We start from the raw sequence: 23,987 nt of genomic DNA, 5'->3' as shown, positions 1-23,987 counted from the left end.
CAGATTCAGTTCACATGCCTTAGAATTCACCCTTTTAAAGCATGTAGTTCGGTGGTTTTTAATATATTCACACAGTTTTGCAATCAACACCATTATCTAATTCCCTAACAGTCTCTTCATTCCTGAAACTCATACATATTAAGAGTCATTCCCCATTCCTCTCAGGCCAAGCCCCTGGAAATCACTAACTTTTCTGTCCTATGGATGTGTTTCTTCTCGACATTTTATATAAATAGAATCATCCAGTATATAGCTTTTTGTATCTAACTTCTTTCACTTTGCACCATATTTCTAGGTTCATCCATGTTATGGTATGAACTGGTACTTCTTAGGGCTGATACAAAAGAGATATATTACATTTTGCTTATCCATTCATCAATGGATTGTGGTTAGGTTGTTTCTACATTTTGATGATTAAAAATAATGCAGCTGTTAGAATTCAAACTTTTCGTAGATATATTTTCCTATACAACTTTTGGTTATGTACTTAAAAGTAAGATTATTGGATCATATAGTAACTGTATGTTTAACATTTTAAAAATATGTTAACTGTTTCCCAAATTTGCTACACTATTTACCTTCTTACCAGCAATGTATCAGGGTTCCAATTTCTACAGATCACTGAAATACTTAATATTTTCTGACTTTTTATTCTAGTTATCCAAGTGGGTGTCTCATTGTGGTTTTGATTTGTATCTCCCTGAGCAAAAGTGATGTTCAGCATTATATCATGCATTTATTGACCATTTATATATCTTCTTTGAAGAAATGTATGCTCTAACAGATTTCCCACTTTGAGTTATTTGTCTCTTTATTTTTACATTTTAGGAGTTATTTATATATTCTGGATACTTTCCAGTTATATGATTTGCAAATATTTTCCCCTATTCTGTGGTATATATATATATATATATACATATATATATATATATATATAAATCCATGGACACGATGACTCTCCTTTTTTCTTTTTAAATTTTTTTTATTTATTTATTTGTCAGGTAGAGTTGTAGACAGTGAGAGAGAGAGAGACAGAGAAAGATCTTCCTTCTGTTGGGTCACTCCCCAAATGGCCACCACAGCCGGCACTGTGCTGACCCGAAGCCAGGAGCCAGGTGCTTCTTCCTGGTCTCCCAAGCAGGCGCAGGGGCCCAAGTACTTGGGCCATCCTTCTGTGGTATATATTTTTAATTTCTTGATAAACTCATTTGAAGCAAAATTTTTTTTAAATTTTAATTAAGTCCAAATTTTGGTCGCTTGTGTTTATTGCCTAATCTAAGTCACAATGACCAATGTCTATGGGTTCTTCTAACATTTTTACTAGTTTAGCACTTATATTTGGCTCTATGATTCATTTTGAGTTTATTTCTTTGTATGGTGTGACATAGGAGTCCAACTTCATGCTTTTGTATGTGGTTATTGAGTTGCCCAGCATAATTTATTAAAGAGATTATTCTTTCTCCCACTTAATTATCTTGGCACACATGTTAAAAATCAGTTAATGACAAAAGTATGAGTGGATTTATGAACTCCCAGTTGTACTGCATTGATCTATATGTCTGCTCTTAGACCAGCAATACTTAGCCTTGATTATTGTAGCTTTGTAGTATATTTTGAAATCTGGAGGTGTAAGCCCTTCAAATTATTATTTTTTCCAAGATTACTTTGGCTCCTCCAGGTCTCTTAAATTTCCATATAAATTAAAGCATCAGTTTGTCAATTATAAGGAATTTTCAACTCCTCAAACTCTATGGGCATAGAGGAAAGAAGCACTATATATAATATTTTGGAGTATATGTGCTAAAAGATTCTGGTTTGCCAATGGCTGATCTTACAATTCCTTTAGTTTTTATACTGTCATCAGATTTGAGGGTCTAGAAAATTTCTTTTATCAAGGTGATGAATGAATAGTTTATGAATTTTTAAAAATTTGTATTAGCTCACGATACAACATCCCAGAATTTCTTGTTCTGAGAAAAGCAATCACATGTGCAACTTGGAGAATACTTCTAGGATTACTCAGCAAGTGTGAACTGACAGTTTCCTCTCTTACCTATGCCTTTAGCAGGGCCAAGCTAAAAACTGTTGGAAAAAATAGTTGTCAATACTACTGATGCTAATTGCACATGTACCATACATCAGATGTTAGCAAAGAGGATGCTTCAGCTAAAATAATGTCTCATACAAACAACAAAAACATCCAAGCCAAAATGGAGCATGGGTGAAGACTAGAGAAAGGCCTTTTAGAAAGATAAAAATTCATTTTTCTAGGAAAATAAGAGTTTTATATAAATAAGCCAAAATCGATTTTCCCCAGAAAAACTATCTTTTATTTTGACAATATGATTTTACAGTTTAATAATAAAGGAAGGGAAGTGACTCATGACTAGTATGAGTTCAGGTTTCAGGAACTGGTTGGCCCCAAGTGGTAGAAGACATTAACAACAAATGTGGCCGGCGCCGTGGCTCAATAGGCTAATCCTCCGCCTGCGGCGCCGGCACACTGGGTTCTAGTCCTGGTCGGGGCGCCAGATTCTGTCCCAGTTGCCCCTCTTCTAGTCCAACTCTCTGCTATGGCCTGGGAGGGCAGTGGAAGATGGCCCAAGTGCTTGGGCCCTGCACCCGCATGGGAGACCAGCAGAGGCACCTGGCTCCTGGCTTTGGATCAGCGCGGTGCACCGGCCGCGGTGGCCATTGGAGGGTGAACTTATGGCAAAGGAAGACCTTTCTCTCTGTCTCTCTCTCTCTGTCCACTTTGACTGTCAAAAAAAAAAATTAAAAAAAAAAAAAAAACCACAAATGTAAGAGCACCTATCAACAGAGAAGTTCAATTAAACTGTGTTGAATATGTTGAAAATGCTGAAATTAAAGCTGAATCATTATTAGAATCAGCCAGTTTAATCTGGGGACAAGCATATAGAATGGGGTATTTTGAAATATTAACTAATTGGTTCTCCACCCACTTACCCACAACAGCAGTCAACTTATTCTTTCCAACACTATCACTCCTACAATTCATTTGGTATCTAACCTTAATCTTGTAAATCATTCATTCCTGTGCACATGGGAACTGTGTATCATCTTTTTTGTTGAGAAGTTATATACTTTCTTCTTGTTGCCACCATTGAAAATCTACCCTTAGCAACATTTGGCATGTTAGTGACCATATTATTCAATTTTTAAAATATTTACATTTTATTTTATTAATATAAGGAGAACAGATTTAATGTAGTCCATAGATACAATTCTAAGAATATAATGATACTTCTCTCCCTCACTTCTCTCTCCTTCTGCCTTTAACTCTTTTCTTTTGAAAAAATTTTTGGGCCAGCACCGTGGCTCACTTGGTTAATCCTACACCTGCGGTGCTGGCATCCCATATGGGCACCAAGTTCTAGTCCCAGCTGCTCCTCTTCCAGTCCAGCTCTCTGTTGTGGCCCAGGAAGGCAGTGGAGGATGGCCCAGGTGATTGGGCGCCTGCATCCACGTGGAGACTAGGAGGAAGCCCCTGGCTTCTGGCTTTGGATCCGCATGCAGCGCCAGCTGTAGTGGCCATTTAGGGGGTGAACCAATAGAAGGAAGACCTTTCTCTCTGTCTCTCTCTCTCTCTCTCTCTCTCTCTCTCTCACTGTCTCATTCTACCTGTCACATAAGTAAAAAAAAATTTTTTGAGATAATATGTTTTGAATGTACTTTATAGTAAAAGGCTTAATTTTCCATTAAGTAAATAGTTCAACAAGTACAAAATAAAGACTGCTGTTCACCAGAAATATGGACAAGGGCTATAAGCAATAATCAAATGCAAAGATGTCAGTTCCATAAGCAGCAATCTTTTTATATTTTCTCTATATGTATTAACCATCACAAATCAGAAAATGTGAATTTTGTCTTTTGCATCTTATTCCACTAAGCATAATGATCTTCAGTTGTAATCATTTTGTTGCAAAAGTTGGGATTTCATTATTTTAAACTACATTAATGAGGATATTTGGTGTAAGGAGAGACTAGATAAATAGACTGATGAAACTAAAAGTCCAGAAATAGACACATATATATGCTTTCAATTTAATTTTGATAATGGTTCCTAGGAAATTCAGTGGGAAAAATTTCAAAACATCTTTCTAGAATAACTGGATATCCATATGGATACAAAAGTGAAGCAATGAAACTCAACCAATAATTTAAGCCATTCATAAAAAATAATTCTATATGGTCTATATACATAAACATAAAAGTTAAAAGTATAACACTTCAAAAAGAAAATATAGGAAGGTATCTTTATCCTTGGAGTAGACAATGATTTCCAAGAGATGATACAGAAAAATATAATTAACTAGATATAAGGAATACAATAAATTAGGCATTAAATTTAAAAAACTTAGATCCTCCAAAAGACATTTAAAACAATGAGAACTCAAACTATAGACTTTGACAGAGTCATAATACATTTATCTATCAAAGGAAGGATCTGTAACTACAGTGTATGATAAAACTCAAGAAATCAATATTAAAAAGTGCCTTAAACCAACTTAAAGCAAAAGATGAGATTTGAAAATACACTTCATGAAAGATTTACAAGTGGCAAATTAGCACACAGAAAGATGTCGTACACCATTAGTCATCGTTAAATGATAATTAAGTGTCAAAAAATTTTAAAGAGTGACAAGGAGAATATACATTAACCACAACACTTTTTGATAGTGAGAGTGTGAATTTACTAAGCTACTTTACTACACAGCTACTTACTATAGACCTGTTCTATTTCTACCAGTTCTACTCCTATGTATTTACTCAAGAATTTGAAGATATCTATTTTGTTTATTCCTGTGCAAAAACTTTTCCCAAACTTAGTTTATTGGAGAAATAATTATCACCTCAGTTTTATTTGATTTGACTGGGAACTAGGTTTATCTGGGTGATTCTTTTGCCCAATGAGGTTGGAGTTTCAGTGATCTGAAGCTTGGATGGGCTGGAGTGTTTAAGAAGATGACTTATATGGTTGTTTGGTTCTTTAGTGCTGGCTTTCAGAGGGGAGCTTAGGTAGAGCTATCAGCTGCAGTGCCTTGGTTCTCTTTCAGATGGATTCTCTACAGAGCACAGCACATTGCTTGGGTGTCAAAAGCAACCATTCCAGGCCAGCTCTCTGCTATGGCCCAGGAGTGCAGTGGAGGATGGCCCAAGTCCTTGGGTCCTGCACCTGCCTGGGAGACCAGGATAAGCACCTGGCTCATGCCTTTGGATAAGCAAGATGCCCCGACCACAGCACGCTGGCCATGGCGGCCATTGGAGGGTGAACCAACGGCAAAAGGAAGACCTTTCTCTCCGTCTCTCTCTCTCACTGTCCACTCTGCCTGTCAAAAAAATAAATAAATAAAAAATAAAAAAGCAACCATGCCAAAGACAAAGTCAGATGCTGCAAATCTACTTTCATGAGTTACATAGTATCACTCCTGCCAAGCCATGCTGACCAAACTAGTCACAGAGTCAATCAGATTCAAGGATGGGAAAAATATGTGCCACATCTAATTGGGAAGAGCAATAATTTTCTGGCCATGTTTTTGCCCACCTTTACAAAACGACTTACATAATGTTTATAGCTACATCATTCACAACAGCCAATTTGTTAACCCAAGACTGAAAATGACCCAAATATCCACTCCCAGACAACTGTAAAACAAAATCTCATATATTTGTATAATCAAATACTTCATTTGATTTATTAAATGGATATCCAATTCCATAGAGAACTATAGTACTAATATTCACAATATTCACCATTGATGAATCTCACAGGAATTGAGTAAAAGAAACCAGGCACTGGGGGGAGCATTGGCCCAGTGATTGAGATACCACATGAAATGCCCATATTCCATGTCTGAATTTCTGGTTCCAGCTACTCTTCTTCTTTTTTAAAACAATATTTTTAGAGATGTATTTATTTACTTGAAAGGCAGAGTTACAAATGGAGAGAGAGACAGAGACAAAGGTCTTCCATCTGCTGGTTCACTCCTCATATGATCATACTGGCCAGAGGTAGGCCAATCTGAATCCAGGAACCAGGAGCTTCATCTGGGTCTCTTACATGTGTGTGGGTCCCAAGAAGTTGGATCATCTTCCACTGCCTTTCCAGGCCATTAACAGAGAGCTGGATTGAAGAGGGGCCTCCAGGACACAAACTGGTGTCCATATGGGATGCAGGTGCCGTAAGAGGAGGCTTAACCTGTTCTTCCACAGCACTGGCCCCCAGCTACTCTACTCTGATCCAGTTTCTTGCTAAAGCACACTCTGAGAGGTGGAGATGGTGACTGGAATGCGTGGGTCTCTGCCAGCCATGTGGGAGTTCTGGGTTGGACTCTAGTATTTTGGTTTTGGCCTGGCCTGGTCTTGGCTGCTGTGGGCATTTGGGGAGTGAATTAGCAAATGTGAAATCTCTCTCTCTTGCTCTCTATCTCAAACAAAATTAAAATTAATTAATTAATTAATTTAAAGTTACAAGAAAAAAGCCAAGTACCAAGAAGATATCTTGGATGACTATTATACGAAGTTCAACAACAGGCAAAACTGAAAATAAAAATGGCTATTACTTGTGCAGAAGGAATATTCACTCAAAAAGAGCACAGATTTTTCTGGAGAGATGAAAAAGTTGTGTCTTAATTAATTGTTCACATTTTTCAAATCTTACTGAACTGTGTACTTAAGATGTATGCTTTTCACTACGTAAATTTTACCTCAACATAAAATACAAAATCCTGTATTTAAAAGTTTCCAGGGCCAATGCTGTGGCATTATAGGCTAAGCCTCTGCCAGGGGTGCCAGCATCCCATATGGGCACCAGTTCGTATCCTGGCTGTTCCTCTTCTCATCCAGCTCTCTGCTATGGCCTGGAAAAGCAGTAGAGGATGGTCCAAGTCCTTGGGCCCCTGCACTTCACTTGCGTGGGAGAACCAGAAGAAGCTCCTGGCTCCTGGCTTTGGATCAGCTCAGCTCTGGCCATTGTGGCTATCTAGAGAGTGAACCAGAGGATGGAAGACCAGTCTCTCTCTCTCTCTCTCTCTCTCTCTCTCTCTCTTTATTCAAATAAATCTATTTATTCAAATAAATAAATAAAATCTTTAAAAATAAAAAAATAAAAAAATGTGTCATAGGTATCCTGTTTGTTCATGTCAATAATTCTATCGGGAAGAAAACTGGGATTAGAATTTTACATTTAAAGAAGTGACACATTGGTTAAGGTCATACAGAAGCTCATGGCAAAAGAATAGCTAGGATCCAGCCAGGGCAAATAAATCATCTGTAGTGAAATAAACTAGATACAGGAAGATGAATACCACATGTTCACCCTCGTACATGGGAGCTAAAGCAAAAACATGCCTCAATCCAAACACAGAATTTTAATTAATAGATGCTAGGAGGAGTGGGAGGGAGAGAAGAAGTTTTGATTAAAAAAATAGGGGAAGCTGGGTGTTCTATGGATTCTGACAGATACATCACACTCATATAAGATGTCAACAATCGGGGGAGCTGCGTGTGGGTTATATGGGAACTCCTTGTACTACTTCACATTTTTTCATTTTGTACATTTAAAATTATTGTGAAATAGAAAGTTTAAAAGAATTTTATGATTGCCTTAATTTATGCTTTATGTCCAATCATGGAAAGCTAGCCATACATACTTTGATACAAGGGTTTCATGATTTTCATTTATTACCAAAACTAACTTGTATATAACCACAACTTTTCCTTACTACAAAGAAATGCCTTGTATATTGCCACATAGTGACAGATGCTAACTTGTGGTCTACTTCTAATACGTTAACTACTACCATATTTTTCTTTTCTATGACAAAGTCCCAGCCATAGCATTCATCAATCTGGTCTCAAATTTAAATTAGGAAAAAAATAAAAACTATTCCCAAAGAACATTCTGTTCCAAAGTAAATGGCCTCCAGTCTGATTTACTAATACTAATTTTTTTGAAAACCAAAATGATTCAAAGCAAAACATTTTGGTAAATCAATTTGGTGACTTCAACTCTCCAGAGTGTGCCATGCTTTCACATTCCAACTGGTCAGCAAAGGACTCAGAGCCCAGCATTAGCCAGAATTTCTAGGATTTTGTGACCTTTGGTTTCGTGTTGCAACCCCCTTTATGTCAGTGACAGCAATTTCCTAATTCCCAGTTCTTGTAAAAATAATACTTTAAATGTGCATGAAAGCAGTTATTCACTGGGAATTCATAATCATATTTAACAAAACACTGGTGGCAAGGAATCAACAATAAGATGTGACTTTGTATTTCTCTCTTTTGATCTTTGTTTTATTGATGGTGATGGTGATGGTGATGGTGATGGTGATGGTAGTGGAGTGTGTGTGTCTGGCCTTTAACTTCATGAACACTGTCTTGGATACCCATGAAATGTTAGGTATTTGCTACATCATCAAACAATGATCAATGAGACAAATCACAGGTTTCATTGTCTAGGAATCACATGAGTCACATACATACAAAAACATTTGCATTTGTTCCTACTAAGTAGCAGTGGTAAAGTTTTACCATATATTAAATGAGAATTAAATATAATGTGAGATTATGCAGAAATGAATAGTCTGCAAAAAAATAAATAGTGGGGCCAGCAATATGGCACATCTAGTTAAAGCCATAGCCTGCAGAGGCAGCATTGCATAGGGGTGCTTGTTCAAGTCCTGGCTGCTCCATTGCCATCCAGCTTCCTGCTAATGCATCTGGTAAAGCAGTAGGGGATGACCCCAGTGCTTGGGCCCCTGCACCAATGTAGGAGACCCAGATGACTCTCTGAGCCCTTGGCTTTGGCCTGGTCCAGCCCTGGTCCTTGCAGCTATTTGGGGAATAAACCAGCAGATGGAAGATCTCTCTCTCTCTCTCTCTCTCTCTCTCTCTCTCTCTCTCTCCTCTCTCTCTCTCTTTCTCTCTCTCTCCCTTTCCTTCTCTAAAAAACAACAACAACAAAATACAAGGTATGAAAGTGGTAGTGTTCTGAAACAGCATAGCAAACAGCCATTATTTTATTTTTTAAAGATTTATTTACCTTTGGAAAGGCAGAGTTATAGAATAGAGGAACAGAAAGAGAAGTCTTCCATCCACTGGCTCACTCCCCAAATGGTTGCAACAGCCAGGGCTGAGCCAGGTTGTAGCCAGGAGCCTGGAATTCCATCCAGGTCTCCCATGTGGGTGGCAGGACCCAACCACTTGGGGCATCTTCCCTGACTTCCCAGGCACATTAGCAGGGAATTGGATTGGAAGAGGATCATCTGAGACTGGAACAAGCATCCACATGGGATACTGGCACCACAGGTGGTATCTTAACCCACTGTACAATAATGCTAGTCCTCAAACAACAATTATTAAGAGCAATATTAGAAGTCTAACTTCTCTGATAGGTCTAAGAGTCAAAGGGATCACACAAACAAGACTAGTGTCTGCTAACACTAACTGATAGAATCAAAAAAGGAAAAAACCATCCAACATGGGAAGCGGGATACATAGCAGACTCATAGAATGGCAGATGTTCTAAATAGCACTCTGGCCTCAGAATCAGCTCTTAAGGCATTTGGTTCTGGCTGAAGAGCCCATGAGAGTGTTTTAGGCATGGAAAGCCAAGACACTCTGGAACAAAAAGAAGAAGACCTAAATGAAAGATCTCTCCGAGTGAGATCCCAGTGGAAAGAACGGGGCCGTCAAGGAAGGAGGTACCTTTCTCTGAAGGGAGGAGAGAACTTCCACTTTGACTATGACCCTATTGGAATAAGATCAAAGTCAGCAAACCCTAAAGGCTTCCATAGCCTCGGCAACTCATGACTAGAGCCTAGGGAGAATACTGACGCCATAAACAAGAGTGTCAAATTGTTAAATCAACAACAGGAGTCACTGTGAACTTACTTATCATGTGGGATCTGTCCTTAATGTGTTGTCTAATGTGCAGTGATGCTATAACTAGTACTAAAACAGTATTTTTACACTTTGTGTTTCTGTGTGGGTGCAAACTGATGAAATCTTTACTTAGTATATACTGAATCGATCTTCTGTATATAAAGATAATTGAAAATGGAAAAAAAAAACCTGGTGTTAAATTGGAAATGGCATAGAAAATTAATCAAATTTTTAAAAATATCATGTAGGATCTCTGTCTTTAATGTGCTGTACACTGTGATTTAATGCTATAACTACTACTCCACGGTAGTTTTTTCACTTTGTGTTGCTATATGGGGCAAACTGTTGAAATATTTACTTAATATATACTAAACTGATCTTCTGTATATAAAGAGAATTGAAAATGAATCTTGATGTGAATGGAAGAGGAGAGGGAGCGGGAAAGGGGAGGGTTGCGGGTGGGAGGGAATTATGGGAGGGGGAAGCCATTGTAATCCATAAGCTGTACTTTGGAAATTTATATTCATTAAATAAAAGTTAAAAAGAAAAAGAAGTCTAACTTCTAAAATAATCTTAGCAGTATCATAAAACTGCCTTCTCTAAGGTATTAAAAGCAGTTAGCCCTAAAACTTCTTTGGGGAGGGTTCCTTTTTTCTTCCTTTCCTGTTTTTTTTTTTTTTTAACCCAAGTCAAATTTCTGAATGGTTCCTAATTTTTGAAAAGTTCAAAGCTTTCTGACAAATGTATATGTTTAATCCTCATCTTTTTTGTTTCCTATGTGTCATCTGTTGTTAAAAAAGCCTTTGTAGACTTGCACAACTGAACAAAAGAAAATTCACTGCCCATCCATCCAGAAGGTGATAAGAAAAGGCTCAGCCATGCTTATTTGGAAACTAGCTCAGTATAGATTAAATCGAGGCTCACTGACGGACACTTTTCTCAAGCAGATTTAATTTGAAATGTCCAGCAAGGAAAATTGGATAATGGACTAAAGGAGGGGCAGTAACCCTGACATTTCACAGCAAAGCTGAAGCAATGAAGCAAAGTCATTTCCTGAATTACGCTGCCTCTTCATTAGATGGCCAGGCCCCATGCGGGAGGAGACAGCCGAACTGCACTGACACTGCAAAATCGAATGAGATTACTGGCCTTTTCCTTTTTTTGTGCATACACGCAAGTGACTTCACCTCCACTTAAACTCTTGCTGTGTTCCTCATATTGATATCCTTGCTCTGCTTGCCCTGGTAATGGTATGTGTACATACTGAATGATCTCAAATGTACAGCATTTCTCTGAGGTCACAGAAAGAGTAGTAGATATAAAAGAAAATGGAGAGGCCGCCGCTGTGGCTCACTAGGCTAATCCTCCTCCTGCGGCGCCAGTACTCCAGGTTCTAGTCCCGGTTGGGGCGCCGGATTCTGTCCTGGTTGCCCCTCTTCCAGGCCAGCTCTCTGCTATGGCCCGGGAGTGCAGTGGAGGATGGCCCAAGTCCTTGGGCCCTGCACCCGCATGGGAGACCAGGAGAAGCACCTGGCTCCTGGCTTCGGATCAGCGCAGTGCGCTGATCACTGTCTAACTCTGCCTGTCCAAAAAAAAAAAAAAAAAAAAAAAAAGAAGAAGAAGAAGAAGAAGGAGAAGAAGAAGAAAAAGAAAAAAGAAAACATTTGGCCAGGACTATGCCATCCAGTAAATCACACAATGAAAGCTGTCCTGTTTTGTTAGGAGAGACCAATTTAGAATGACTTTCCCACACTGTTAGCATTCAGTGCAGCATACCTTAATCAGATATTTTTTCGTGTCATTTATCTCCAACTTATGTCTAAGTCACAGAAATCATGCTGTTTGGTCAATGCTTTAGTTGTATAATTTTCTTCCTTTAAATATCAAATGTCCCTCTCTATTGGTAGCATTCTTTTGGTTCCACAGACTGAAATTATCATTTGAACTTTCTCTAAGAAGAACCAAGAGACATTTCCATCATATCAGAAAATCCTCAAAATAATGGAGCCCAAAATATTGAAAAGTTAGTAACAGTACATGGCCCTACAGTTTCCCCTTAAAATCTACTTATAAGATAAATAACACTATAAAATAAAAAGTTATTATTATGATATATTAACAGGTGGTCATAGGCAGCTCATCACCAAACTTAGAACTCACTGGAGATTATGAGAGAAATAAGAGGAGACTATGAAAAGTTTGTATAAAAATGGAATTAAAGATTATTTTGGTGCAAAAATTTTAAAGTCATGCATAGCTTTCCATAATATGTGCTTTCCATGAACTTTTGAAGATGGATTTCAAATTTTTTTGCACCAAAATAAATTTATTTTTCATTATTTCCATCAGCTTTTTAAAGTCTCATCACTGCTGATTATATAAGTTTATACTGACTTGAAGGAAACAAAAATAAAATTAAGGAATAATTACACTCTGTGTTATGCTGTAGTTATTATAGGTACATTCAAAGTCCAAAGACCAAAGGTGAAAGGAACAAGTTGCAAATGGTTTTGTCAGAAAAAGCCTTTTTTGGAGAAGACAGGAGTTGGAGTTTGTTGTGCAGAGAATGAGGGATTTGGAAAGTACAGGTCAGCATCCGATTGGGTAACCTGGAAGTCCTTTGGGACTTTGATATCATTGCGGCCTCAAAGAGAGGAATGAGTAGACTGAAGATTTCATTAGCTTAAAGGATGGTTGTTGGGTAACATGGTAAGGTGGTTAACCAGCCTGTGGGGAGCTGCTGGGGAGTGTGAAGATAGCGGTTTGTAATCTGGAAGCCACTGCATATTTGTGGCAGATTCTTCTGTGCTTGGGTTCCAACCCTGGATTTTCTACTTCTTTTTTTTTTTTCATTTTAAATATTTTTATTTTTTAATATTTTATTAATAACAATTATACATATGTATGGGGTACATTGTGACATTTATTTTTCTCTTCATGCTCCTAGAAGCATTTTTTTAACTTTTATTTAATGAATATAAATTTCCAGTGTACAGCTTATGGATTACAATGGCTTCCCCCTCCCATAACTTCCCTCCCACCCACAACCCTCCCCTCTCCCGCTCCCTCTCTCCTTCCATTCACATCAAGATTCATTTTCAATTCTCTTTATATACAGAAGATCAATTTAGTATAAAGATTTCAACAGTTTGCACCCACATAGAAACACAAAGTGAAACATACTGTTTGAGTACTAGTTATAGCATTAAATCAAAATGTACAGCACATTAAGGACAGAGATTCCACATGAGGAGCAAGTGCACAGTGGCTCCTGTTGTTGACCCAACAAATTGACACTCTAGTTAATGGTGCCAGTAACCATCCTAGGCTGTCGTCATGAGTTGCCAAGGCTATGGAAGCCTTCCAAGTTTGCCGACTCTGATCATATTTAGACAAGGTCATAAAAGACAGAGTGAGGATAGTAACCAATGATCCTAAGAGTGGCATTTACCAGGTTTGAACAATTATACAGCATTAAGTGGGGAAGAGGACCATCAGTACATACAGGTTGGGAGTAGAGCCATTGGTGGTAGAGTAGAGGTTATGATTACAAAGGAATGAGGCCCAAGTGCACTAGACAGGGCCTAGAACAAAGGACAGAGTCATTATTAGATGTGCTAAGAAAGGTGCTATCTAAGCTACAATTAAGTTTTCTGATTGAGAGGCAAATAGAACCTGACAGAAGGGGCTTGATAATAATCTGGTGGGCTTTAGGCCTTGTAAGTTAAGAGGCCCAGACCTATCTATCTCTTCACATGGGGTATATCCTAAGGGAGGTGTGAACCTCCTAGGGGAAGGCACTCTGTTGACTTTCATTACTTGGCTGGGCTGGGAGGAGAGCTGGCCAGGTAAAGGCAGGGGGCATCTCTAACAAGAAATTTACAGTTCTGCCTTCAATGTTACTGACCCTACTTGACCATCCCCTCAGCTGCAGTGCTCACTTTGGAAGTTGGGCTGAGTGAAGGGCTTTTCAGCTTGGAGCCAATAAGATCTGTGGCTCTGACCTGGGCATCCTTCGACTCCAGGGCAGGTCCATTTCCAGTGATCCAACTCTTGGCAGAGCTGCCAGGGCTCTTCACAAGCTGACTTCTGCTGAAGCCCAGGCTTACCACATTGAAAGCCACTGCAGTGGACTGGCCTGTTGGGTCTCCTTGAGGGCAGATCACTGTACAGATCAGCCATTAATAGGCCTGCCACCCATTGCTTCTGATGCCGAGCTTTCTTTTCCTCCTGGTTTGTGTTAAAGCAGACCAGAGGATGCAAGTCAAGGGAGTGCCCGTATCCCATCTCTAATCTTCGGTGGCCTGAACTACAAGTCTATAGTCACAGGCATGTTCTGTAGTAGTTTTTCTAAGGTAGACAATGCCCATGAGGAAAATTATATTCTCACTTTAAAACTTTCTTTCCCTTTTGTCTGAAAGGGAGGTTTTTTCTACTTACTGTATACTTCGCTGATGGCGAAGTGAATCTAGCTATGAGATTATTATTTAAGTTCTTATTTTGGCTATGCTATTACAGAAAAATGTTAGCCATCTCTTTTATAAGGTCTAAAGATTAAATTGTGTGTCCTACAGATTCCTTGATAATAGAATTAGTTTCCTACCTCGAAGAGAATAGAGAAATGAAAGAACAAGTTGGGCTTAGAATAGAGAAATGAGGGAGCAAGTCCTAGATCGCTTGCTGACAATAGCAATATTACATGAATACTTAGCAAACCGTTTCAACCATTAGATAACAACTTAAGAAAACATTTACCAGAAGGTCCAATGCCTTCTATAAATTTTAAGAATCATGTATTTGAAAACACCTCTTAAATATCTAACATGGTGTAGTTTGTTTAGCCAGTAAACTTAAGCACAACCATATAAAATGTTTTTAGTTTCTTTCTACCAACAAGTTTAAAACATATGATACACAGATTCAGGTCACACAAATTAAAATGTATCTTTGATTGATTTTAGCAGCTTAAATTTATGGACAATCTTATCTATAAGCCATTTAAAATAAAACTCTTAATAAAATTTCCTATGTGGACATACAATATGTACACACATATAACATAGCATAATAGACCAATATAGCAATTTTAATAATAGCTTTTAAAATCTTTAACTCTTTTTGTAGATTGCCAATTGATTTGAATTGCTTTTTGTTTTTAGATTACTTTAACACATTGCTTTAACAGAGCATCAGGGTTTAATTCTATGTCAAAGAGAAATTGAGCTTCCTGTGATCTTTTGCTGTGAGGTTTCCTTCCTTTACCTTCTTTCATATTGGTGACCATGTTTCTGTGTTTCTGTGTGTAACACATCTTTAAGCATCTTTTGCAGGGCAGGATGAGTGGCAACAAATTCTTTCAGTTTCTGTTTGCTATGAAAAGTCTTAATTTCACCTTCATTCACAAATGAGAGTTTTGCAGGATATAATATTCTGGGCTGGCAGTTTTTCTCTCTTAGTACCTGGGCTATATCTCGCCATTCCCTTCTAGCTTGTAGGGTTTCTGATGAGAAGTCTGCTGTGAGTCTAATTGGAGATCCTCTGAGAGTAATCTGACGTTTCTCTCTTGCACCTTTTAGAATCTTTTCTTTATGTTTCACTGTGGTGAGTTTGATTACAATGTGTCGTGGTGAGGATCTCTTTTGGTCACGTTTATTAGGGGTTCTATAAGCTTCCTGTACTAAGATGCCTCTGTCCTTCTCCAAACCTGGGAAATTTTCTGCTAGTATCTCACTGAAAATGCCTTCTAATCCTTTCTCCCTCTCCATGCCTTCAGGAACTCATAGATCCTGAATGTTGTGTTTTTTAATAGTATCCTGTAGATTCCCGACAATATTTTTTAGATTTCTAATTTCTTCTTCTTTTCTTTGGTTTGCCTGTTTCCTTTCCTGTTCTCTGTCTTCTAAGTCTGATATTCTCTCTTCTGCTTTGCCCATTCTGTTTTTAAGGCTCTCTAATGTGTTTGTTATTTGATCTATTGAGTTCTTCATTTCATTGTGGTTTTTTGTCACTATCACAGTTTCATGTTCTACTAGTTGTTTCATTTCATTTTGATTCCTCCTTAATATTTCATTTTCACGAGAGAGATTTTCTATCTTGTCCATTAAGGATTTCTGTAGTTCAAGAATTTGTTTTTGAGAACTTCAGGCCTTACATCTTCTAACTGAAAAATTACAAGAGTAATTTCTCCCATCTGCCTCAAAGAATCCATGTGAGGCTTCAGAAATAATGAGTGTGAAAGCACTTTGGAAGCTGAAAACCATTTGAAATTATTTCATCCATATTAGATTACTCTGTGGTATAATGGCTGGAATCCCATTGCTTCTGATAGTCAATCTGCAGGCTTTCAGAATACCAGTGTCATTTGTGGACTGTTTTATTACAGTTGGAAACAAAATTAACAGTCTCTCTCTACTACTTGCACACAATGCGAGTAAGACAATGGCTTCCCTGCATATGAGAGAAAAACAAGCAATTGTTTTTAAAGTGCTCTGTCTCCACAGGTTCTTGGTGCCATCGCTCTCAACCTCAGCAGGTATTGGAGCCATTCACACTCCTGCCTGTACTTTCTATAAGGCCAGCATCAGAGATGCGGAGATAGGAGGCAGACATGAACAGTGGGTCAGGATGCTTTCAAGAGAAGCCCAGCTAAGTTCCTTGATTAGATTGGGTAAGGTCCTTTCTAGTACCTGCTTGCCAATTTGAGAAGTTTTTTTTTCCTTTTATAGTCTCTAAACAATCACAGAGAGTTGATTCAGAGTGCAAACCAGGTGAGGCACGCACACCTGATCCATGCATCTGGTGAACTCATCTCATGACCCTTCACTGATCTTACTTATCGTTTGGTGCCAAATACTAATTCATATGCTCAAGTATATTTAAAATGGCTCATTTGGAACTAATCTACCTCCCCCCACCCCCTGCATATACCACCACCATCACTACACACATGCGCATTTTAAAAGTCAAAAACCTATGACCTCAAAACATTTTTCTTTCACAGACTCATTACGCTGTGTGGTTGATTCTCTGTGGTTAAAATGAATGCAATTGCTCAACATCTTTAGTCACATTCTTGAAGTTTTGTCTTAGCCCACTTCAGCCAGGTTTGTCTTTGGTCTTTAGATACATTCTAGTCTCTGTAGTCAACGGGGTAAACCTGCAAGCTGTGTTTCACTGTGCATTGCTCCCCAAAAGGGTGAAGAGTTGCATTCACTGAGTCAGGCATGATGCTAATGGCATCAGGAAACTACAGGCCAGAGAACTTCTTACTCAGCTTCCCAGAAAGTGACAGTCAACCTCTCCCCCTCCCCCAGTCTGCCTCAGTCAGAGAATTTCTCAAGTTTCCCTCCACGATAAAAGTTATTAAATTCTATGACACCTCTTTCTGGCTCACCAATGGATGCGATGTCTTTCCCAGGAAGATGGGTGGGGAAGTTCAGGAAATTTCCTGGGTCCCCGAGGACAAGAGTTTCCTTTCCTGGTTGGATTCTGGTTGCCATGGTGTTTACTGGTTAGCTTTGCTGGCTACAATGGCTAGGACAAGGGTCTTCAGAACAATCCAGAGAGGATCTAGTGCACTTCGAAAAGTCATTGTGCCACTCCAGTATCCTTGCCATGCCTGCACAGAGACAGACACTTGGAACACTGGGCTGCTAAACCTAACTGGCCTAGCCACCTCCACAGAAAACAGAAAGGAGGAGAGGATGCTGGGAGCCCCTGCAAGGAGCCAGCTCTGGGCTCACTAGAGACTACAATCTAGAGACTACATCTCCTGGCCCCTCCACCATGAGGCTGTCTGAGCAGAGGCAGAGTGGGTAGCGCCTCGCTGCCAGTTTTCAATCCTCTACAGCCAACTTCCTGATGGGTCCCCTCAAACTCCGCAGCTCCCTTGTGAAACGCGCACCTGACCTAGAGGCCGGAGTCGGTGCTAGCTGGGGCACTCAACCCAGCCGGACTCACCCCAAACCTCTTCCAAATCAGTAGCAAGGAAACTGCCCAAAACCGAGGAATCATTTTCCAAGGGAAGCCTTGTGTTTGCGAAACCACTTCGACACACATTTGCTCGCTAAAGCACCAGCGTAGGATTTCCAGGAAGCAAACTGGGTTTTGGAGCCGGCTCCTGCCACTGGCTTCCAGCGGGAGTAGAGCAGCCGTTTCAGTTTGGCGCAGTCCTAATCTCGGATTGCATTTCCTAAACAGCAATCACAGGCAGAAGGTGTTAAGCAGGTGCAGGCGTTTTCCTAAAGTCACATCTCCTGCTCCTTGTTCCGTTCCAGCCTTCCGAGACACCTCCCCCGTGGCCCCCTCACCCCTGACCCTCCGGCCTTCGCCGGTCCTGGTGCGCACCCGGGGACAAGGCCCCTGAAGGATCGGTCCTCACGTCCGGCGGGAGCCACAGCTCCCTCTACCTCGGGGCAGGGCTGAGGAGATCCCTGAGGGGCGGGCACAGCAGCTCCTCCCCTCCGCCCTTCTCCCCAGTTCCCCACTGCCCCTCCCTCATCCATCCCCGTGCCCCTACCCCTCCGAAGTCCTGGGAATTTCCCGTGCATCCGAAAGCTTGGGTTTCCTGCCTGGGGCGGGAAGGGGCGAGAACGGATAAAAGGAGTGCAGAGCGCTGCAGGAAGCCACGGTGCTCTCGAGCCTCGAACCTCTCCGCGCTTCCTCTCGCCTCTGGAACTTGCGCCCCTCGTCGCCCCGCGCTCCCGTCGCCACGATGAGCCTGCTGTCCAGCCGCGCCTCCCGCCTCTCGGGCCCCTCCAGCTGCCTGTGCGCGCTGCTCGCGCTGCTGCTGCTGACGCCACCTGCGCCCCTCGCCAGCGGTGAGAGCGCACGGCACGCGGGGCGCACCCGGGAGACGCAGCGACCCAGACGCGGGGATCAACTCTCCGCGCAACAGGAGGTCTAACACGTTCTCTTTCTTCCGCAGCGGGCCCCGTCGCGGCGGTGGTGAGAGAATTGCGTTGCGTGTGTTTAACCACCACGGCTATTCACCCCAAAATGATCGCTAGTCTGCAGGTGATCGCCGCGGGTCCCCAGTGCTCCAAGGTGGAAGTGGTGTAAGTTCTGATCCGCTGTGACACGCACTGTGACTTTGGTCACAGGGACGCCCTACACCCTGGTCTTTGGCCCCCAAAACTCAGGGTCGCAGGTTGCATTTTTTTTTTTTTTTAATTCTCTGCAGAGCGTCTCTGAAGAACGGTAGGGAAATCTGCCTGGACCCAGAAGCCCCTTTGATCAAGAAAGCCATCCAGAAAATTTTAGAGAGGTACTTGTCACTTTGATCTTTGTGGGTTTTAGATCTTATCGCTGGAGAGCTTAATGTCTATAGGATTTGAGTGCCACATTCCATAGGAGGCTCAGAATGCAAAGTTGCGAACTGGAATCTCCTGGGAAACCCTTTATCACCAATCTTATCTGATTACTGAGATAGTGTACACATGCTGGTCTACTGTTTGCTTTTATTGATCTTTATTTCTGTTTTCACCGCTTTAAACGCTGTGCTTTGAAATCGTGGTGGAGAAGGTAGCAGTGTGGAAATTTGGCCAAACTGATGTAATTTTTTGTTTTCCACAGTGGAAACAAGGAAAACTGATTACGAGAGAGAACCAAGCGTTGGAAACACTGCCCAGTTTTCAGCAGAACGGTTTTCTAGGGAGCGCTGGACTCAGAAGACAGGAGGAGTGCCTGGGCAGCTTTCCTCCTGGATCCCGCTCGTCTGTCCCTGAAGTGTTCTGCTCATCTTATGAAGTATTTAGCTTACATTTCCTGCCATTTGCTGCTTTTTATCTGCTATGTTATTGGAATTGCTTGCAATTAACTATATTGTAAGCCAAGAATCACTGGTTGCTAATCTTCCAAAATGTCTCGAATTGAAGGAGCCCACTGTGTGGTATTTCTAGACTATATTTCTTATTGTGTTGCTGTGGATTTACTAGGAAAATGATGTTTCACTAGGATACCATTGAGGAAGACACACTGTTATCTTCACTTTCCTCATGAAATCGGAAATACTTTTGTGTTGTTTCTTGGGGAGTATGTTAGCAAACTTCCCCTCTTGACCCTGAGATGTTGTATTGCATTAGAAAGCTGAGTGTGTCATACAGTTATCTGAGTAGAATATATTTCCTTATTTAGAATTTCTAAGTATTTAAGTTCTATAAGGTTAATATATTCTCTTCCTATAATTTTAGACAATTAATGTCTTCTTAGTATGGCATAATGTCATGATTTACTCATTAAACTGATTTTATGTGCTATTTATTAACTATTTTATTAGCAGTGCTATAATTATGGTCACTAAATATACACCTTTTGATAGCTGCAGAAGATAAGAAACAAGTAAATTTCCATATTCTAGTTTTGTTAGAAAACCATTCTTTTAGTTTTTTTAAAAAAAGCTCAACAGTTATCAATTACCCTGAAAGTTTTGAGAACATATTCATTCAAACTGTTGGAATGTAAATTCATCGTTTAGTATTCTAAAACATACAATACTGCTAAGGTTTTTAGATGCCTATAGTGTGTTTCTTTCAAAGGTTTTGATCATTTTGTTAAATATGCATCATTTGGTATATTAAAATTGTACTGTTGTACTGTGTGTCTCATTGGTTTACAATACTATTTTGTTCCTGGAAAAAAATAAAAATTTCTAAAATTTTACTCATGTTGTTTCTTCTTTCTTGTATGGTGGCAAGAAATTCATGTTCAATTCTACATTTTTTGAAAAGTTAACCAGTCCTTTCGTCTGGAGAAAGGACCCTCATTTCTCAAAACCATCGCACTAGTTCAACCTTCTTCCACACTCACTTCCCTGCAGTTATTGCTTCACTCTGGGGGGTCTTAGAAAACACAAATAAAGGCCAGTGCCACGGCTCAACAAGCTAATCCTCCGCCTCAGGCGCCAGCACACCGGGTTCTAGTCCCGGTCGGGGCGCCGGATTCTGTCCCGGTTGCCCCTCTTCCAGGCCAGCTCTCTGCTATGGCCCGGGAGGGCAGTGGAGGATGGCCCAAGTCCTTGGGCCCTGCACCCCATGGGAGACCAGGATAAGCACCTGGCTCCTGCCTTGGGATCAGTGCAGTGCGCTGGCCGCAGCGTGCCGGCCGCAGTGGCCATTAGAGGGTGAACCAACGGCAAAGGAAGACCTTTCTCTCCGTCTCTCTCTCTCACTGTCCACTCTATAAAAATTAAAAAAAAAAAAACACAAATAAATCCTTAGCTAGCTTCCTATTTCCTAGATATAAAAAAAAAAAAAAAGTTGCTAAGCAAGGCAAATGTGGCTCTGGCCCATCCCACTCTGGCTCTAGGTCTGCCTCATGCTTTTGCAGTCAAGTGTTCAGTTCTCTAACCCAGCATTTTCTATCTTGGGTTCATGCCTTTGATCTTGCCGGGGCCTCTAATTGGAAGTAAATTCATTCATAACTGGGAATGCTGCTCAAATAACAGCTCTTTCATCAAGTTTTTCCTGGTACTCCCAACAGAGCTCAAGGCTTCCATTTTGATGCTCCAATAATCTTTTAGTTATCTGAATTATAACATAGTGCATTGTTTGTCTATAGGTTTCTTCACCCTACTCTACTGATAGCTCTCCTAGCACACCAGTCATTTTTCATTCATTTCTGTATCCTCAATGTGTGGTACCAAATGGCTTCATAATGCAAGTTACTCTGACCTTGAGTTTGTCATAGTATCCTAAAATCAGTAACCTAGTAAATGGTAGGTGCTGATTAAACCATAATTCTTGTCCGTTCTATTATCCTTCTTGGCTATTGTTAATTCAATAAGGGTTTGTGCAAATGCAATCTCTTCATCCTATAACAACTGCCTCTCTCTTTCTTCTGGTTAACTCCCACTTCCTTTAGGCAAGCTCTCTGACCCTTCCCTCTGCCACATTAAGCTTCCTTTTATACCTCCTCCTGGCACGCGACTTTTCCTTCATAACATTTCTCACCAATGGGACCATAAGGTTTACAGGGCTGACACAAATGTGGGCATTGGCTTAGTGTCTATCCATTCCAGTTTCACTGTAAGCTCCAGGAGGGCAGGGACAATGCTTATGATGCTCATCTGAGTCCCCAGGACTGGGCCTAGCACATAGTAAGGAGCACAAGGGTGCTCCAAGCTAAGGAAGCCTCACTGTTGGGGCCGGTGCTGTGGCATAGCAGGTAAAGCCATCGCCTGCAGTGCCGGCATCCCATATAGGTACCAGTTCAAGTCCCGGCTGCTCCACTTCCAATCTAGCTCTCTGTTATGGCCTGGGAAAACAGTAAAGGATGGCCCAAGTACTTGGGCCTGTACACCCATGTGGGAGACTCGGAAGAAGCTCCTGGCTTTGGATTGGCCCAGCTCTGGATGTTGTGGCCATCTGGGGAGTGAACCAGGGGTTAGAAGACCTCTTTCTCTCTTTCTCTCTGTCTGCCTTTCAAATAATAAATAAATTTTAAAAAAAGAGGACTCACTGTTTCTGGCATTAAAGTAGCTATTTCATAAAATATTTCATTCTTAGGAAAATAGAGAAAAAGACTAATCAACAAACTCTATGATTTGATTAATATATTAAATATGCTTGAGTTAAAATGTATTTGTTTATATTTGTATGTATCCATATATTATTAGCATATCTATCCAATCTAGGTTTTTCTATATCTTTTGCTCTCTCTCTCCTTATAAATATAAAAGATCAATTTGGTTAATATATTTTCTATTATTATATACTGATATATCTTTTTAACAGAGAGACATATAAGCATGGAAAAACTTGGAGTAGCCTCACATACATAAGTTTGCTTATAATTTCTTTAACAATATGGAAAAATACAAAATCTAATTTTTAAGAAAGTATTAAACTTAAATGGCCTCGCTTTACTTTCTCAAGTAGTATCTTCTTTTGAATCTGTGAATTTTATATTAGTCCTGCGGCAACACTAAAAAGCAAGCCAAATTACCATGAATGTTTGAAATCTAAATTTTAATATTTTAAACAATCTGTGATTTGTCCTAATAGCCTCACAATATTTATTGAATAAGTGCATGATAGTAGTAAGTGAAAGCATATAAAATGATCCTTGCATAGATAAACTTAAGTGTTGTGAAAAACATCACTGGTTACTTCTTGCTTTATCACCATTCAAGATCTTTGAGCTTTCTAGGAGCAAGACATAAAAGTTTAGTTTGTGCATAGACCATAGACTAAGACCTCACTGCAATATTTGTGCAATTTTGGTTGTCATGCCCATTCTACACTTGGCCATTCCATAAAGAGATTAGATTGTATGATAGCATTACCAAGTATATACCTTGTCTAACTTACACTAGAACCTCAATGATAGCTGCTGTTCACCATTGCTACCTTTATTAGTTGATCCTTGGCCCTGTCACTAGCAAAAACCAAGACTAACATTGGGGAAAAGTAATCTAACAGATAACTCCTAGAGATACATCTTTAATTTCCTCATGCTATCCTCTAAATACTATTTTCACTCTGTTTATTCTTTTTTTCTTCTGAAACTGTTTCTCCACTTGATCTTAGCCAAAAGGCCGAGAAGCGATGAAACTGTTTCTCATACATGAAATTACTTGAGACTGAACAAATGATCAGCTAAAATGTACTCTAACTTGCTCTCCCAATCCAATATGTAATTTTAATGCCCTTCATTCTACTAGCCCTCCTTGCTTGTCTCTGGGTGTGCACATTCACATAATCCTTCAATTCCTAAAGGTATGACAAGATCCATGATAAAACATGACTAGTTACTTTGTTTTTCTATCATAGTTTAATTCTTGCACAAGGAAAAGAGTGTTGTGGTATCTCATGTTGTATATAACTTTAGAAGTCCTTCCTGGATGTTACAAAACGAGAAATTTACCGACAGACCTAGCACCTGGGGATTTCTAGTTGTCCCCATGACTAAATCAAGGAAGAGAAAGACAGTATACAATGCTTCTAATATTGGCTGGCGGTTTGGGTTTGCTCTTAGTCAGCAGAATTAATATTATCTTCCTGAGAAGGACTGTGTACACTTCAAGTATGTATAGTGAGAATCCTGTTTCTTAAACAGAGAAATTGTAAGGGCTCTACAAAATC

At 40.0% G+C, this 23,987-nt stretch overlaps 1 protein-coding gene across 1 annotated transcript; it reads left to right on the top strand.

The window, feature by feature from the left end:
- The first annotated feature begins 18,432 nt into the window (after nt 1–18,432).
- LOC133765677 (alveolar macrophage chemotactic factor) lies at nt 18,433–20,532 on the top strand. The gene is made up of 4 exons (XM_062199218.1): nt 18,433–18,725; nt 18,833–18,962; nt 19,088–19,171; nt 19,480–20,532. The coding sequence occupies exons 1-4, from the start codon at nt 18,620–18,622 to the stop codon at nt 19,496–19,498; spliced, it is 339 nt and encodes a 112-aa protein (XP_062055202.1). The 5' UTR covers nt 18,433–18,619; the 3' UTR covers nt 19,499–20,532.
- Nucleotides 20,533–23,987: the final 3,455 nt, after the last annotated feature.

Source organism: Lepus europaeus, chromosome 8 (assembly GCF_033115175.1).
Source record: "Lepus europaeus isolate LE1 chromosome 8, mLepTim1.pri, whole genome shotgun sequence".
In the NCBI taxonomy this organism is placed as follows: domain Eukaryota; kingdom Metazoa; phylum Chordata; class Mammalia; order Lagomorpha; family Leporidae; genus Lepus; species Lepus europaeus.
This window is presented reverse-complemented; position numbering and strand designations above follow the sequence as displayed.